The sequence below is a fragment of the Oncorhynchus mykiss genome, unplaced genomic scaffold (genome assembly GCF_057628025.1).
Source record: "Oncorhynchus mykiss isolate SJ-2025 unplaced genomic scaffold, ASM5762802v1 scaffold101, whole genome shotgun sequence".
Lineage (NCBI taxonomy): Eukaryota > Metazoa > Chordata > Actinopteri > Salmoniformes > Salmonidae > Oncorhynchus > Oncorhynchus mykiss.
In genome coordinates this window covers 1142030-1159845 of record NW_028322100.1, presented here as the reverse complement: position 1 = coordinate 1159845, position 17816 = coordinate 1142030, and the positions used below count along the sequence as shown (strand labels likewise).

The 17816-nt window shown below is 42.6% G+C and overlaps 1 protein-coding gene across 1 annotated transcript in view; it reads right to left on the bottom strand.

Annotated features, from left to right (window-relative positions):
• Positions 1-213: 213 nt before the first annotated feature.
• Positions 214-17816, bottom strand: part of LOC110515875 (testican-2) — a 113353-nt gene continuing 95750 nt past the window's right edge. The window contains exons 10-11 of the mRNA XM_090228774.1: positions 10945-11082; positions 214-2030 (exon numbers count right to left, since the gene is read on the bottom strand). Coding sequence (XP_090084900.1) covers positions 1891-2030; positions 10945-11082 — 278 coding nt within the window. The 3' untranslated portion in view covers positions 214-1890. The remainder of the gene's footprint in view (positions 2031-10944; positions 11083-17816) is intronic.

The following is a 17816-nucleotide window of genomic DNA, read 5'->3' as shown; positions in this document are numbered from 1 at the left end:
GACTCGGCAATAAAGGATCCTATAATTGTCCATGTACGTTGGGTTTGTTTTTAAACTCTCCATCGTCAGTCATTTTGTGGATCACATACAAGTACACATCACTATATTTCTAACTATTCAACAGAAGTCAACGCCAGAAAGGATTCAGAGATTTACCTCCCAAATCTTGCAGGAGAGTTGCTGTTTGTAAAGTAGTACTGGAAATGCAAGAGGTTTTTTGGGGGCCCCAATGCCTTTAATAGTAAAGTGCTCAGCCTAGGAGAAGTACATTCATGTTCACTATAACATGCCACATACTAAAAACAACTGAAGTGATGGAATAATAATGGCAACAATATACTCGTAGATAAACCATCTAACGGTGAGATTTCAAGTATACACACAGAACTTCAAGTAGCATATACGCGTTGTTTTATGAACACCAAAATAAAGACTGAGAATAGAACATCGACTGACACCATTCTTTGAAGTGATTTACAGAGTTCCCATTGGATAAGGTAGTGTGCATCCCAAATGGAATACCATTCCCTATATAGTACACTACTTTGGACCAGAGAGTCTGTATGAGCCCTGGATAGAAAGTAGTGCACTATATAGGGCATAGGGTGTCATTTGGGATGTTACCCTTGGTGGTGTAGGTTGATGGGACAAGTAATATACATTCTACAAGTTTTGAGTTGAAATAACTCAATAAGTAACAAAGTTCCCATAGCAGTTTCATAAGAGATATTAGTAGTTATTGTGTCTATGTTAATCGATATATATATAGTATTTTAAAGGTTTATAAACCGCCGAGAGCCGTGTACATCAGTGTTCCTTTTAGCAATAAAGTAGCACAAAAGCCTTCCTTCATAACAAGCCTGTTTGTCAGTCCTGAATTTACCTACATAATGCACGAAAACACGGTCATTTTCACAAATGATCCAATGAGCAACATTACTTTGACGACATCCGCGTCAAGAACATGTTCTCAACTAGCCTACCTGTTTAAATGAAGGTGAAATAAAACAAATTAAAAATAAAAATCGAACCGAGAAATATGCTCCGTTAAGAAACCTTTAAGAGAAAAATAATAATTTCTCTCAGTAGTGGAATCACCCTCTAAAAGAGAGGCTTACATCCCAAGTGGCTCCCTAATCCCTGCATAGTGCACGACTTTAGATCAGAGCTTTATGGGCCCTGATTAAAAAGCTGTACACTATAAAAGGGAACAGTGTTCCATTTGGGATATAACCAGAGTAGTCTAGTCTCGTTGTCCTGCTTCATAGATCATAGCTACAGGATTTATATACGCAGCAACTCTGATTTTGACAACATAACCAGGTAAATAGTGAACCCTTTCCCACCGTCTCAGGTCTCAATCCGTTCCATTTTTAGCAGATCTGCGATTTCAATATTCAAGCAATTGTTCACAATGGAACATAAATGTATGATACTAGATGCATTTCTGACAGTAACATTTTGATGGCCAGATTATCAGATGATAGTTCTCTATGGTGAAACAGAACGCTCTCTTGCTTACAAAACAGAAAAGAATGAAGCAATAATTCACATATTTAAGACAAAAACTAGCAATCTCACCACTGTACCCCCCCACCTCCCACTCCCCAGATCCACACGGCAACAATAGAGACAGAATTCCATGCCCCGAAATCCCCAAATCTTTTGCTGTTAGGAGACAAAGATGCTGGCATCCCAAATGAAACCCTACACTCCTATATAGTGCACTACTTTTGACAGATCCCTATGGGTGTCCCTATGAGACCTGGTCAAAAGTAGTGCACTACATAGGGAATAGGGTGCCATTTGGGATGCAAGCCTCAGCCATCATCCCTGTAGTTGTAGGCCAGTGGATCCATCCTGACCAGGTTCTCCGTTTGGGTTCAGTTTCTACCAGATGTATCCTCCGTCGTCTGCCTCCCCCTCTTCCTCTTCCTCCTCCTCCGCCTCTTCTCCGTTCTCCTCCTTCTCTTCCTCATCCTCCCATCCCACGCCACTCCCAAAATCTCCGGAATATCCCAGCAGTTCATCTGGAGCGAGGGATGAAATGAAAAGAGTTTCTCAGTTAACAATTCCTATGATTTTATGTGAGAAAAGACTTCAGGTAACATACAGTAGGATGTTTGTAGGTAGTTAATACTGGTACATATTGCAGTCTCTCCTTGTCCACACACTGCTTTCAGGGTAAGGAAAGAAATGTGTATTTTATATTTCAAATGAACTATCCCTTTAATACTGCTGAAATTCAAACCGACCCCACTGTGCTGCCGTGGCCATCCCACTGCTCTGGACTGTTCAGCACAGTGTGATGTCCACACAGTGCATCTGTTTCAAACCTGGTCTTATTATAAGACCAAAAGCCATTTTGTTTTAGTCCTATACAGCCCTACGGCCCTATACAGCCCTACGGTTCTATACAGCCCTATACAGCCCTACGGTTCTATACAGCCTTACGGTTCTATACAGCCCTACGGTTCTATACAGCCCTATACAGCCCTACGGTTCTATACAGCCTTACGGTTCTATACAGCCCTACGGTTCTATACAGCCCTATACAGCCCTACGGTTCTATACAGCCTTACGGTTCTATACAGCCCTATACAGCCGTCCGGTTCTATACAGCCCTACGGTCCTATACAGCCCTACGGTTCTATACAGCCCTATGGTCCTATACAGCCCTATAGCCCTATACAGCCCTATATCCCTATATAGCACTATACCCCTATACAGCCCTATACAGCCATATACCTCTATATAGCACTATACCCTTATACAGCCCAATACCCCTATACAGCCCTATACAGTCCTACAGCCCTATACAGTCCTATATCCCTATATAGCACTATACCCCTATACAGCCCCATACCCCTATACAGTCCTACCGTCCTACAGCCCTATACAGTCCTACAGCCCTATACAGTCCTACAGCCCTATACAGTCCTATATCCATATACAGCCCTATACCTCTATACAGTCCTACACCCCTATACAGCCCTATACCTCTATACAGTCCTACACCCCTATACAATCCTATATCCCTATACAGTCCTATATCCCTATACAGCCCTATACCTCTATACAGTCCTACACCCCTATACAGTCCTATATCCCTATACAGTCCTATATCCCTATACAGCCCTATACCTCTATACAGTCCTACACCCCTATACAGTCCTATATCCCTATACAGTCCTATATCCCTATACAGTCCTATATCCCTATACAGTCCTACAGCCCTATACCTCTATACAGTCCTACAGTCCTATATTCCTATACCCCTATACAGTCCTATATCCCTATACAGTCCTACAGCCCTATACCTCTATACAGTCCTACAGTCCTATACCCCTATACAGTCCTATATCCCTATACAGTCCTACAGTCCTATACCCCTATACAGTCCTATATCCCTATACAGTCCTACAGTCCTATACCCCTATACAGTCCTATATCCCTATACAGTCCTACAGTCCTATACCCCTATACAGTCCTATATCCCTATACAGTCCTACAGTCCTATACCCCTATACAGTCCTATATCCCTATACAGTCCTACAGTCCTATACCCCTATACAGTCCTATATCCCTATACAGTCCTACAGTCCTATACCCCTATACAGTCCTATACCCCTATACAGTCCTATACCTCTATACAGCCCTACAGCCCTATACCTCTATACAGTCCTACAGCCCTATACCCCTATACAGTCCTATATCCCTATACAGTCCTACAGTCCTATACCCCTATACAGTCCTATACCTCTATACAGCCCTACACCTCTATACAGCCCTATACCCCTATACAGTCCTATACCTCTATACAGCCCTACAGCCCTATACCTCTATACAGTCCTACAGCCCTATACCTCTATACAGTCCTACAGCCCTATACCTCTATACAGCCCTACAGCCCTATACCTCTATACAGCCCTACAGCCTGTAATACCAAAGCAATTGAACACGAGAGGGCGAGCTAAACAACTTTTTTAGCACAGCTGTGCTACGGTCATAGTTAGGAGGCGAAGCAAAGTGCTGTAAGTAGAGGGAGTACAGGGCTTAGCATGTCTCTCGAAGAGGCTAACAACAGATTTCGGCTTGAATATTTTCAGAAGAAGTCGAGTAATTGATTACGGGAGGAGGATTGCTTTAAAGCAGTATTCAAATGCATAGGATGTAGTGATCCCCCAATACAGTAGCCATATCTAGGAAAAACAAACGTTCCAAAGGTTGGGCCTAATATAGTGTATAAGAGGTCACACAATAAGTTTTGTAGTTATTCATATGTTGATGATGTAAAGAATATTTGCTGGTCTGTGGTGTGTAATGACGAGCAACCAGACGCTGCTGGTCTGTGGTGTGTAATGAGGAGCAACCAGACGCTGCACTTGACACATTTATGAAATTTGCTTATTCCAGTTACTAATAAGCACCAGTTAAGAAAATGACGGTAAAAACTGTTAAATCTCATTGGATTGATGAGGAATTTAAAAATGGTACGGTTGAGAAACGTCTGGCAAATAAGACTGGCAGCCCAACCGATTGGCAAAAGTACTGCAAATTAAGAAATCATGTGACTAAACGAAATAAAAATAAACTATACTATGAAACAAAGAGAAATTATATAAAGAATGACAGTAAAAAGCTTTGGAGCACCTTAAATTAACATTTGTGAAAAAAAAGGCAAACTCTGCTCCATCATTCATTGAATCAGATGGCTCATTCATCACAAAACCCACTGATATCGCCAACTACTTTAATTAATTTTTCATTGGTAAGATAAGCACACTTAGGCATGACATGCCAGCAACAAACACTGACACTACACATCCAAGTATATCTGACCAAATTATGAAAGACAACAATTGTACTTTTGAATTCCGTAAAGTGAGTGTGGAAGAGGTGAAAAAAATACTGTTGTCTATCAACAATGACAAGCCACCGGGGTCTGACAATCTAGATGGGAAATTACTGAGGATAATAGCAGATGATATTGCCACTCCTATTTGCCACATCTTCAATTTAAGACTACTAGAGAGTGTGTGCCCTCAGGCCTGGAGGGAAGCTGAAATAATTCCGCTACCCAAGAAAAGTAAAGCCCCCTTTACTGGCTCAAATAATCGACCAATCAGCCGGTTACCAACCCTTAGTAAACTTCTGGAAAAAATTGTGTTTGACCAGATACAATGCTATTTCACAGTGAACAAATTGACAACAGACTTTCAGCATGCTTATAGGAAAGGACATTCAACAAGCACAACACTTACACAAATGACTGATGATTGGCTGGAAAAAAATTATGATAAAAAGATTGTAGGGGTTGTTTTGACATTAGTCTGCTGCTGCTGGAAAAACGTATGTGTTACGGCTTTACACCGTCTGCTATAATGTGGATAAAGAGTTACTTGTCCAACAGAACACAGAGGATGTTCTTTAATGGAAGTCTCTCAAATATCATCCAGTTAGAATCAGGAGTTCCCCAGGGTAGCTGTTTAGGCCCTTTTCATTTTTCAATCTTTACTAATGACAAGCTACTGGCTTTGAGTAAAGCCAGTGTGTCTATGTATGCGGATGACTCAACACTATACACGTCAGTTACTACAGCGACTGAAATGACAGCAAAACTTAACGAAGAGCTGCAGTTAGGTCCAGAATGGGTGGCAAGGAATACATTTGTCCTAAATATTTCCAAAACTAAAAGCGTTGTATATGGGACAAATCACTCACTAAACCTTAAACCTCAACTAAAACTCGTAATGAATAATGTGGAAGTTGAGCAAGTTGAGGTGACTAAACTGCTTGGAGTAACCCTGGATTGTAAAACTGTCATGGTCAAAACATATTGATACAACAGTAGCTAAAATGGGGAGAAGTCTGTCCATAATAAAGAGCTCCTCTGTCTTCTTAAGATTCTGACATTGATCGTCTAAATATTTATGTATTCTTAATTCCCTTCCTTTACTTTAGATGTGTGTGTATTGTTAGATATTACTGCATTGTTGGGAGCTAGGAACACAAGCATTTCGCTACACCCGCAATAGCATCTGCTAAACACGTGTATGTGATCAATACAATTTGATGTAACAACACTATCAACAAGGCAGGTCCTACAGGCCATAGTTTTGTCGCACCTGGACTACTGTTCAGCAGTGTGGTCAAGGTGCCACAAAGAGAGACTTTGGAAAATTACAATTGTCTCAGTACCGGGCAGCCCGGCTGGCCCTTAAAAGTACACGGAGAGCTAACATTAATGACATACATGTCAATCTCTCCTGGTTCAAAGTGGAAGAGAGATTGACTTCATCACTACTTGTTTTTGAAAGAAGTGTTGACAAGCTGAAGGTACCGAGCTGTCTGTCTAAACTACTAGCACACAGCTCGGACACCCATGCATACCCCACAAGACATGCCACCAGAGGTCTGTCTAAACTACTAACACACAGCTCGGACACCCATGCATACCCCACAAGACATGCCACCAGAGGTCTGTCTAAACTACTAACACACAGCTCGGACACCCATGCATACCCCACAAGACATGCCACCAGAGGTCTGTCTAAACTACTAACACACAGCTCTGACACCCATGCATACCCCACAAGACATGCCACCAGAGGTCTGTCTAAACTACTAACACACAGCTCAGACACCCATACATACCCCACAAGACATGCCACCAGAGGTCTGTTTAAACTACTAACACACAGCTCAGACACCCATACATACCCCACAAGACATGCCACCAGAGGTCTGTTTAAACTACTAACACACAGCTCAGACACCCATACATACCCCACAAGACATGCCACCAGAGGTCTCTTCACAGTCCCCAAGTCCAGAACAGACTATGGGAGGCGCACAGTACTACATAGAGCCATGACTACATGGAACTCTATTCCACAGTACTACATAGAGCCATGACTACATGGAACTCTATTCCACAGTACTACATAGAGCCATGACTACATGGAACTCTATTCCACAGTACTACATAGAGCCATGACTACATGGAACTCTATTCCACAGTACTACATAGAGCCATGACTACATGGAACTCTATTCCACATCAGGTAACTGATGCAAGCAGTAGAATCAGATTTTAAGAAAGCAGGTAAACATACACCTTATGGAACAGCGGGGCTTGTGAAGAGACACACACAAAGATACAGACACACGCACACGCTAGCACATTCACTCTACACACACGTACATTGTAATATAGTTGTATGGTTGGTATTACACATTTTGTATTGTAGATATGTAGTGGTGTGATCGTGTTTTATGATGTACTGTTTTATATTATGGTTTATATGTAAGTGCTTTAATGTGTTTGGGCCCCAGGAAGAGTAGCTGTTGCCTTGGCAACAGCCAATGGGGATCCTTAATAAATACAAAATGAGAGGGAAAGCATTTCCCTACACCGCACTCTCAATAACATTTGCTAACCATGTGCATGTGACCAATAAAATGTGATTTGATTTGAAAGTGAGAGGAGGTTGAAAAGACTGAGGGAGGTTTGAATCTATTGAAGCTAGCAATAACAATGGAGAGGGTATGAAGAGGAAGACTGAGGGAGGTTTGAATCTATTGAAGCTAGCAATAACAATGGAGAGGGTATGAAGAGGAAGACTGAGGGAGGTTTGAATCTATTGAAGCTAGCAATAACAATGGAGAGGGTATGACGAGGAAGACTGAGGGAGGTCTGAATCTATTGAAGCTAGCAATAACAATGGAGAGGGTATGAAGAGGAAGACTGAGGGAGGTTTGAATCTATTGAAGCTAGCAATAACAATGGAGAGGGTATGAAGAGGAAGACTGAGGGAGGTCTGAATCTATTGAAGCTAGCAATAACAATGGAGAGGGTATGACGAGGAAGACTGAGGGAGGTCTGAATCTATTGAAGCTAGCAATAACAATGGCGAGGGTATGAAGAGGAAGACTGAGGGAGGTCTGAATCTATTGAAGCTAGCAATAACAATGGAGAGGGTATGACGAGGAAGACTGAGGGAGGTCTGAATCTATTGAAGCTAGCAATAACAATGGAGAAGGTATGACGAGGAAGACTGAGGGAGGTCTGAATCTATTGAAGCTAACAATAACAATGGAGAAGGTATGACGAGGAAGACTGAGGGAGGTCTGAATCTATTGAAGCTAACAATAACAATGGAGAGGGTATGACGAGGAAGACTGAGGGAGGTCTGAATCTATTGAAGCTAGCAATAACAATGGAGAGGGTATGAAGAGGAAGACTGAGGGAGGTCTGAATCTATTGAAGCTAGCAATAACAATGGAGAGGGTATGACGAGGAAGACTGAGGGAGGTCTGAATCTATTGAAGCTAGCAATAACAATGGAGAGGGTATGACGAGGAAGACTGAGGGAGGTCTGAATCTATTGAAGCTAGCAATAACAATGGAGAGGGTATGACGAGGAAGACTGAGGGAGGTCTGAATCTATTGAAGCTAGCAATAACAATGGAGAGGGTATGACGAGGAAGACTGAGGGAGGTCTGAATCTATTGAAGCTAGCAATAACAATGGAGAGGGTATGAAGAGGAAGACTGAGGGAGGTCTGAATCTATTGAAGCTAGCAATAACAATGGAGAGGGTATGACGAGGAAGACTGATCACAAGTTCAAACAGAGTGAGGCGGACGCCAGTTCCACTCCTGGAGGTGAAGGGGTAGATGGTGTTGTGAGGATCTCGGAGCCAGAGACTTGCATTGATGGACATGGTTATTGATAAAGACAAGTTTGGTCCAGTGGGAGTGAGGGCGGAACCAGGCCTTTTGGCTGATTCACAGGGTGGTTTCAGGTTGGGTGGAAAAGATGGCGGGTGCTGTTGAGTCGGTGAAGGTAACCCGAAGTGGACTGGTGATACTTGTTTGTGTTTATTCAGATCAGAGGGAGCAGGGCTCTCCGTGCGTCGCAACTTGGGGAAAGACCTGCATCTTGCTTTACACTTAGTTACAGGGCACCATTAAAGGGAGTGATGTCTAGGGTAGCGTTAGGTTTGGAGGTGGAACAATTGAAGTTGAAGATTCCTGGTGTTGGTGACGCTCGTCGTTTGGTGCGACACAGACCCGGTGGTGAGCATGGGGAAACAGAGGAGTCACCGTCAGTCCTTTTGAGTTTTGAACACTGGAGGTTGGTGGCACCTTAATTGGGGAGGACGGGCTCGTGGTAACGGCTGGAGTGGAATAGTATCAAATACATCAAACACATTTGTTTCCATGTGTTTGATGCCATTCCATTAGCTCTGTTCCAGACATTATGAGCCGTCCTCCCCTCAGAAGCCTCCACTTGGTTTTGAGTCAGAGTCTCTACCCAACAAAGCCATGTTAGGATATATCAGGTCTCCTGTTAGAGCTTCTGTTCCCGAATCCACTGCAGTGTTTCAGGTGCCACGTTTATGGCCATTTCACAGCGGTGTAAAGGACGGAGATTCCAAGATGTGGGAAGTGTGCAGGAGGGCAATGGGAAAGAGGATTGTGTCGTTTCGGTGGATAAAGTGGTGTGTGTTAACTGTAGGGGTGTCTATGATGCTGGGGATCGGAAGTGTCTGCTGTGAGAGAGGCAGATTGAGGTGGCTTTGAGTCAGAGTAGTGCGGACAGTGTCGTACGCGGAGGCAGTGAAGAAAGTAGAGGAGGAGGGGTCAAGGGTGAGGGATCCTGAGAGGATTCCAGTGAATAGTAGATCTGTGCCAGAACAGAAGGGATCGGCCAACGAGTGATATATGCTTCAGTAAGGTTGGCTTCTTAGTGTTTATAGCAGTGGTTATCAACTGTACCGTGGAAATGGAAGGTGAATCACAGAGAATAGATGTTGTGGTGGCAGCTACAGAGATGTATTTTTGGATATACAAGATTTGACTTCGGAAGAGATACAGGGTTTGTTGTCCCGTCCCCCCAGGCCGCTGGCATGGTGCTGGAGCAGATAGGATCAAAGTAGTGGAATGTGGTCGTGGGTTTTTAATGAGTGTAAGGTTAAGTTGGTAGGGTAATTAAAATATATGTATATCTTTATTTATTTATTATAATTCCCCGGTTCCTCTTTTCCCATTTTGTATCACAAAGTGTAATGGATCTATACTGTAGTTCTGTTGGGGGAGGTAAAGCCACATATTGGATACCAACCGCTGTTAAACCTCACACAAAGTGTAATGGATCTATACTGTAGTTCCGTTGGGGGAGGTAAAGCCACATATTGGATACCAACAGCTGTTAAACCTCACAGAAGAAGAGGAGCCTTGTAGAGCAGCGTAGCCGTGATGAAAAAGCCCTTTTTGCACAACCTTGAGTGTACAATTAAACAATAAGGCCCGAGGAGGGTGGGGTATATGGCCAATATACCACGGCTAAGGGCTGAGTGTACAATTAAACAATAAGGCCCGAGGAGGGTGGGGTATATGGCCAATATACCACGGCTAAGGGCTGAGTGTACAATTAAACAATAAGGCCCGAGGAGGGTGGGGTATATGGCCAATATACCACGGCTAAGGGCTGAGTGTACAATTAAACAATAAGGCCTGAGGAGGGTGGGGTATATGGCCAATATACCACGGCTAAGGGCTGAGTGTACAATTAAACAATAAGGCCCGAGGAGGGTGGGGTATATGGCCAATATACCCCACCCTCCTTTTTGCTGATTCATGATTTCGACTGGCTGAGAAAAGATGTGCGTCTCATCCTGACACGTTAATTCATTCTCAATAGGATAGACTAGAAGCATGGGGATATAATGTCTAGATGCTTTTTACAGTAGACATCAAGTTGGTTGAAATGGTTGATGGGACACTGGATGCGCAGGCATTTCTCATAGGCTGACCTATACTAAACAGTTTTTTTTTTAAAAGTGGCTTAGAACGTGTCTCAACCAATCACAATGCCTGCTTTTTGTTATTGTATAACCACCAAGAAGCTCTTCCCCTACAGCCCTAGAGCTCTTACCACAGTCAGGGTTGCCATGGATTCTAGAGCCCATAATTTCTCCTCCGTGCTGGTCAACACACCAACACTCTCCCATGCTCTGGTCACACTGCAGCTGCCTGTAGTAGCCGTCCTCATCGCAGCTGGGGATGTACATGCCTGTAAAAACACACACACACACACTGTGTTGTTAAATATGTATATGCACTGTGCAGTGGAGCTCTCTGCGCCGCCTCACACCGGTGGAAGAGATAAGTGGTGCATAAATAAAAAAAAACATCAGCACAGCTTGTAGACCTGTGAGGAGACTCAGTCCGGAAAGGAAGGAGAGGTAACAGAGGAGGAGCTGTCTGAGGAGGGGTTGTCTGAATGCCAGAGAGAGAAAGAGAGACAAGGTGAGAGAGAGGGTAGAAGAGAGGGAGAAAGACAGAGAGGGAGATAGAAAGAGTGAGGGAAAAATAGAGACAGAAAAAGAGAGAGAGAGGAAGAGAGCGGGATAGAAAAAACAGGGAGGCGAGAGAGTGAGAGAGAGAAAAAACAGGGAGGCGAGAGAGAGACAGAGAGAGGGTAAGAAAAAACAGGGAGAGGAAAGAGTTAGAGAGACAGAGAGAGGATAAGAAAAAAACAGGGAGAGACGAGAGAGAGACAGAGAGAGTAGTAGTATCAGTAATATTTATTAGGATCCCCAGGGAGCTGCTGCTGAGGCAGGGTCTGCTCTTCCTGGGGTCCAAACAGGAAACTACACATAAAACCCACAGCACTACATTACAGTGTAGTCATTTAGCAGACGTTCCCATCCAGAGAGACCCACAGCTAGCGCATTCATCTCAAGATAGCCAGGTGACACAACCAGGCATCACATAATCCAAGGTCCATCAAAATGTGTTTGTCTCAGAGAGAGAGAGACGGGACTCAGGTCTGCTTTATTGAGCCCTTATTCAAGATGCATTAATCTATCTATCTATTTATCTATATATTTATATCTATATATTTATCTATATATTTATATCTATATATTTATCTATATATTTATATCTATATATTTATCTATATATTTATATCTATATATTTATATCTATATTTATCTATATATTTATATCTATATATTTATCTATATATTTATCTATATATTTATCTATATGTTTATATCTATATATTTATCTATAATTTTATATCTATATATTTATCTATATATTTATATCTATATATATCTATATTTATCTATATATTTATATCTATATATTTATCTATATATGTATATCTATATATTTATCTATATATTTATCTATATATTTATATCTATATATTTATATCTATATATTTATCTATATATTTATCTATATATGTATATCTATATATTTATCTATATATTTATCTATATATTTATATCTATATATTTATATCTATATATTTATCTATATATTTATCTATATATGTATATCTATATATTTATCTATATATTTATATCTATATATTTATCTATATATTTATATCTATATATTTACTCAGGCATGTCTCTCTATTTTATTTTATTTTTCATTTTATTTCACCTTTATTTAACCAGGTAGGCAAGTTGAGAACAAGTTCTCATTTACAATTGCGACCTGGCCAAGATAAAGCAAAGCAGTTAGACACATACAACAACAACAGAGTTACACATGGAGTAAAACAAACATACAGTCAATAATACAGTAGAAAGATAAGTCTATATACAATGTGAGCAAATTAGGTGAGATAAGGGAGGTAAAGGCAAAACAATTAAATAAATAGTGTGATAGTGTCATTTTAATCTATATATTTACTCAGGCATGTCTCTCTATGCTGTGATAGTGTCATGTTAATCTATATATTTACTCAGGCATGTCTCTCTATGCTGTGATAGTGTCATTCTAATCTATATATTTACTCAGGCATGTCTCTCTATGCTGTGATAGTGTCATTTGAATCTATATATTTACTCAGGCATGTCTCTCTCTGCTGTGATAGTGTCATTTGAATCTATATATTTACTCAGGCATGTCTCTCTCTGCTGTGATAGTGTCATTCTAATCTATATATTTACTCAGGCACGTCTCTCTCTGCTGTGATAGTGTCATTTTAATATATATATATTTACTCATGTACAGTTGAAGTCGGAAGTTTAAATACACTTAAGTTGGAGTCATTAAAACTCGTTTTTCAACCACTCCACAGATTTCTTGTTAAAAAACTAAAGTTTTGGCAAGTTGATTAGGACAAGTCATTTTTCTAACAATTGTTTACAGACAGATTTTTTCACTTATAATTCACTGTATCACAATTCCAGTGGGTCAGAAGTTTACATACACTAAGTTGACTGTGCCTTTAAACAGCTTGGACAATTCCAGAAAATTAGGGTCATGGCTTTAGAAGCATCTGATAGGCTAATTGACATCATTTGAGTCAATTGGAGGTGTAGCTGTGGATGTATTTCAAGGCCTTCCTTCAAACTCAGTGCCTCTTTGCTTGACATCATGGGAAAATCTAAAGAAATCAGTCAAGACCTCCACAAGTCTGGTTCATCCTTGGGAGCAATTTCCAAATGCCTGAAGGTATCACGTTCATCTGTACAAACAATAGTACGCAAGTTTAAACACCATGGGACCACGCAGTCATCATACCGCTCAGGAAGGAGGTGCCTTCTGTCTCCTAGAGATGAGCGTACTTCAGTGTGAAAAGTGCAAATCAATCCCAGAACAACAGCAAAGGACCTTGTGAAGATGCTGGAGGAAACAGGTACTAAAGTATCAATATCCACAGTAAAACGAGTCCTATATCAACATAACCTGAAAGGCCGCTCAGCAAGGAAGAAGCCACTGCTCCAAAACCGCCATAAAAATGCCACACTACGTTTTGCAAATGCACATGGGGAGAAAGATTGTACTTTTTGGAGAAATGTCCTCTGGTCTGATTAAACAAAAATAGAACTGTTTGGCCATAATTACCATCGTTATGTTTGGAGGAAAAAGGGGGAGGCTTGCAAGCCGAAGAACACCATCCCAACCGTGAAGCACCCGGGTGGCAGCATCATGTTGTGGGGGTGCTTTGCTGCAGGAGGGCCTGGTGCACTTCTCAAAATAGATGGCATCATGACGAAGGAAAATGATGTGGATATATTGAAGCAACATCTCAAGACATCAGTCAGGAAGTTAAAGCTTGGTCGCAAATGAGTCTTCCAAATGGACAATGACCCCAAGCATACTTCCAAAGTTGTGGCAAAAAGTACAACAAAGTTAAGGTATTGGAGTGGCCATCACAAAGCCCTGACCTCAATCCTATAGAACATTTGTGGGCAGAACTGAAAAAGCATGTGCGAGCAAGGAGGCCTACAAACCTGACTCAGTTACACCAGCTCTGTCAGGAGGAATGGGCCACAATTCACCCAACTTATTATGGGAAGCTTCTGGAAGGCTACCCGAAACGTTTGAACCAAGTTAAACAATTTAAAGGCAATGCTACCAAATACTAATTGAGTGCATGTAAACTTCTGACCCACTGGGAATGTGATGAAAGAAATAAAAGCTGAAATAAATCATTATCTTGTCACGCCCTGACCATAGAGAGCCTTTTTATTCTCTATTTTGGGTGTGACTAGGGTGGGTGATCTAGTGTATTAATTTCTACGTTGGCCTGGTATGGTTTCCAATCAGAGGCAGCTGTTTAGCGTTGTCTCTGATTGGGGATCATATTTAGGCAGCCATTTCCCTACTGTGTTTTGTGGGATCTCGTTCCTGTGTAGTTGCCTGTGAGCACTGCATGAGCGTCACGTGTCGCGTTATTGTTTTTTGTGCGTTTCACTTATCAATAAAATATGTCGAACCAATGTGACGCTGCGCTTTGGTCTGAATGTTCCTACGACGATCGTGACATATCTCTACTATTATTCTGACATGTCACATTCTTAAAATAAAGTGGTGATCCTAACTGACCTAAAACAGGGATTTTTTTTACTAGGATTAAATGTCAGGAATTGTGAAAAACTGAGTTTAAATGTATTTGGCTAAGATGTATGTAAACTTCCGACTTCAACTTTATGTCTATGTCTTGATAGTGTCATGTTAAAATGGTTGACAGTCCTGTGACAGTTCCCCCTCTGTTTCAGCCTCCTCCCTTCAGACCAACTGTCAAACACAACTGCCACTTTACATAAACACTGTAGCGAGGGGGCGGAGTTACAAATGCCCCCAAAATAAAGAGACGAGACAAGGAATAAGACATTTCAAGTCCCAATGGGGAACTAACTTTAAACTTGTCTTCAAATATTTAAAGCCTGTTTTTGGTTTGGTTCCTCCTTATCCTCAGTTGGTACCCATACTGCACCATACTTTAACATACTGCACCATACCCCACCATACTGCACCATACCCCACCATACTGCACCATATTGTAACATACTGCACCATACCCCACCATACTGCACCATACTGTAACATACTGCACCATACCCCACCATACTGCACCATACCCCACCATACTGCACCATACCCCCAACATACTGCACCATACCCCCAACATACTGCACCATACTGTAACATACTGCACCATACCCCACCATACTGCACCATACCCCACCATACTGCACCATACCCCACCATACTGCACCATACTGTAACATACTGCACCATACCCCACCATACTGCACCATACTGTAACATACTGCACCATACCCCACCATACTGCACCATACCCCACCATACTGCACCATACCCCCAACATACTGCACCATACCCCACCATAATGTAACATACTGCACCATACCCCACCATACTGCACCATACCCCAACATACTGCACCATACCCCAACATACTGCACCATACCCCAACATACTGCACCATACTGTAACATACTGCACCATACTGTAACATACCCCACCATACTGCTCCATACCCTCCTCTCACTCCTCCTCTCCCTCCCTCCCTCCCTCCTCTCACTCCTTCCTCTCTCCTCCTCTCACACCCTCCTCTCCTTCCCTCCTCTGCCTCCCTCCTCCTCTCCCTCCCTCCTTCCTCTCCCTCCCTCCCTCACTCCTCTCACTCCCTCCCCTCCCTCCTCTCCATACATACTGCACCGTACCTCATCATACTGCACCATACCCCAACATACTGCACCATACTGTAACATACTGCACCATACCCCACCATACTGCACCGTACTCCATCATACTGCTCCATACCCCAACATACTGCACCATACCTCATCATACTGCACCATACCCCACCATACTGCACCATACTATAACATACTGCACCATACCCCAACATACTGCACCATACCCCACCATACTGCACCATACCCCAACATACTGCACCATACCCCAACATACTGCACCATACTGTAACATACTGCACCATACCCCATCATACTGCACCATACCCCAACATACTGCACCATACTGTAACATACTGCACCATACCCCAACATACTGCACCATACCCCACCATACCCCACCATACTGCACCATACTATAACATACTGCACCATACCCCACCATACTGCACCATACCCCAACATACTGCACCATACTGTAACATACTGCACCATACCCCAACATACTGCACCATACTGTAACATACTGCACCATACTGTACCATACTGTAACATACCCCCAACATACTGCACCATACTTCAACATACTGCACCATACTGTAACATACTGCTCCATACCCCACCATACTGCTCCATACCCCAACATACTGCACCATACCTCATCATACTGCACCATACCCCACCATACTTCACCATACCCCACCATACTGCACCATACTGTAACATACTGCACCATACCCCAACATACTGCACCATACCCCACCATACTGCACCATACTGTAACATACTGCACCATACTGTAACATACTGCACCATACCCCAACATACTGCACCATACCCTAACATACTGTGCCATAATGTAACATACTGCACCATATTGTAACATACTGCACCATACCCCACCATACTGCACCATACTCCAACATACTGCACCATACTCCAACATACTGCACCATACTCCACCATACTGCACCATACTCCACCACACTGCACCATACTCCACCACACTGCACCATACTCCACCATACTGCACCATACTCCACCATACTGCACCATACCACAACACGCTGCGCCATACTCCACCATACTGCAGCATACTCCACCATACTGCACCATACTCCACCATACTGCACCGTACTGCACCATACTCCAACATACTGCACCATACCCCACCATACTGCACCATACCCCAGCATACTGCACCATACCCCAGCATACTGCACCATACCCCAACATACTGCACCATACCCCAACATACTGCACCATACTGTAACATACTGCACCATACCCCACCATATGGCACCATACTGCACCATACCCCAACATACTGCACCATACCTCATTATACTGCACCATACCCCATCATACTGCACCATACTGTAACATACTGCACCATACCCCACCATACTGCACCACACCCCATCATACTGCACCATACCCCATCATACTGCACCATACTGTACCATACCCAACATACTGCACCATATCCCAACATACTGCACCATACCCCATCATACTGCACCATACTGTACCCTATCCCAACATACTGCACCATACTGCACCATATCCCAACATACTGCACCATATCCCACCATACTGCACACTTCTGCTGTAGGAGCATTAGGTATCCTTGAGCAGAGGAGTAAAATCACAATCATGTCAGTCGGCCTGTTTTTTGGTTTGGTTCCTTGTTGTCCTTTGATTGGCACCTGTACTGACAGGCCTGCCAATCACAACACTGGAAGGAGAGTCTCTCTCTCTCTCTGTCTCTGGAGTTGGTTGTGTGAGGGTGCTGTGTGTGGTGAGAGGTTGCTGTCCTTTTTTGTTC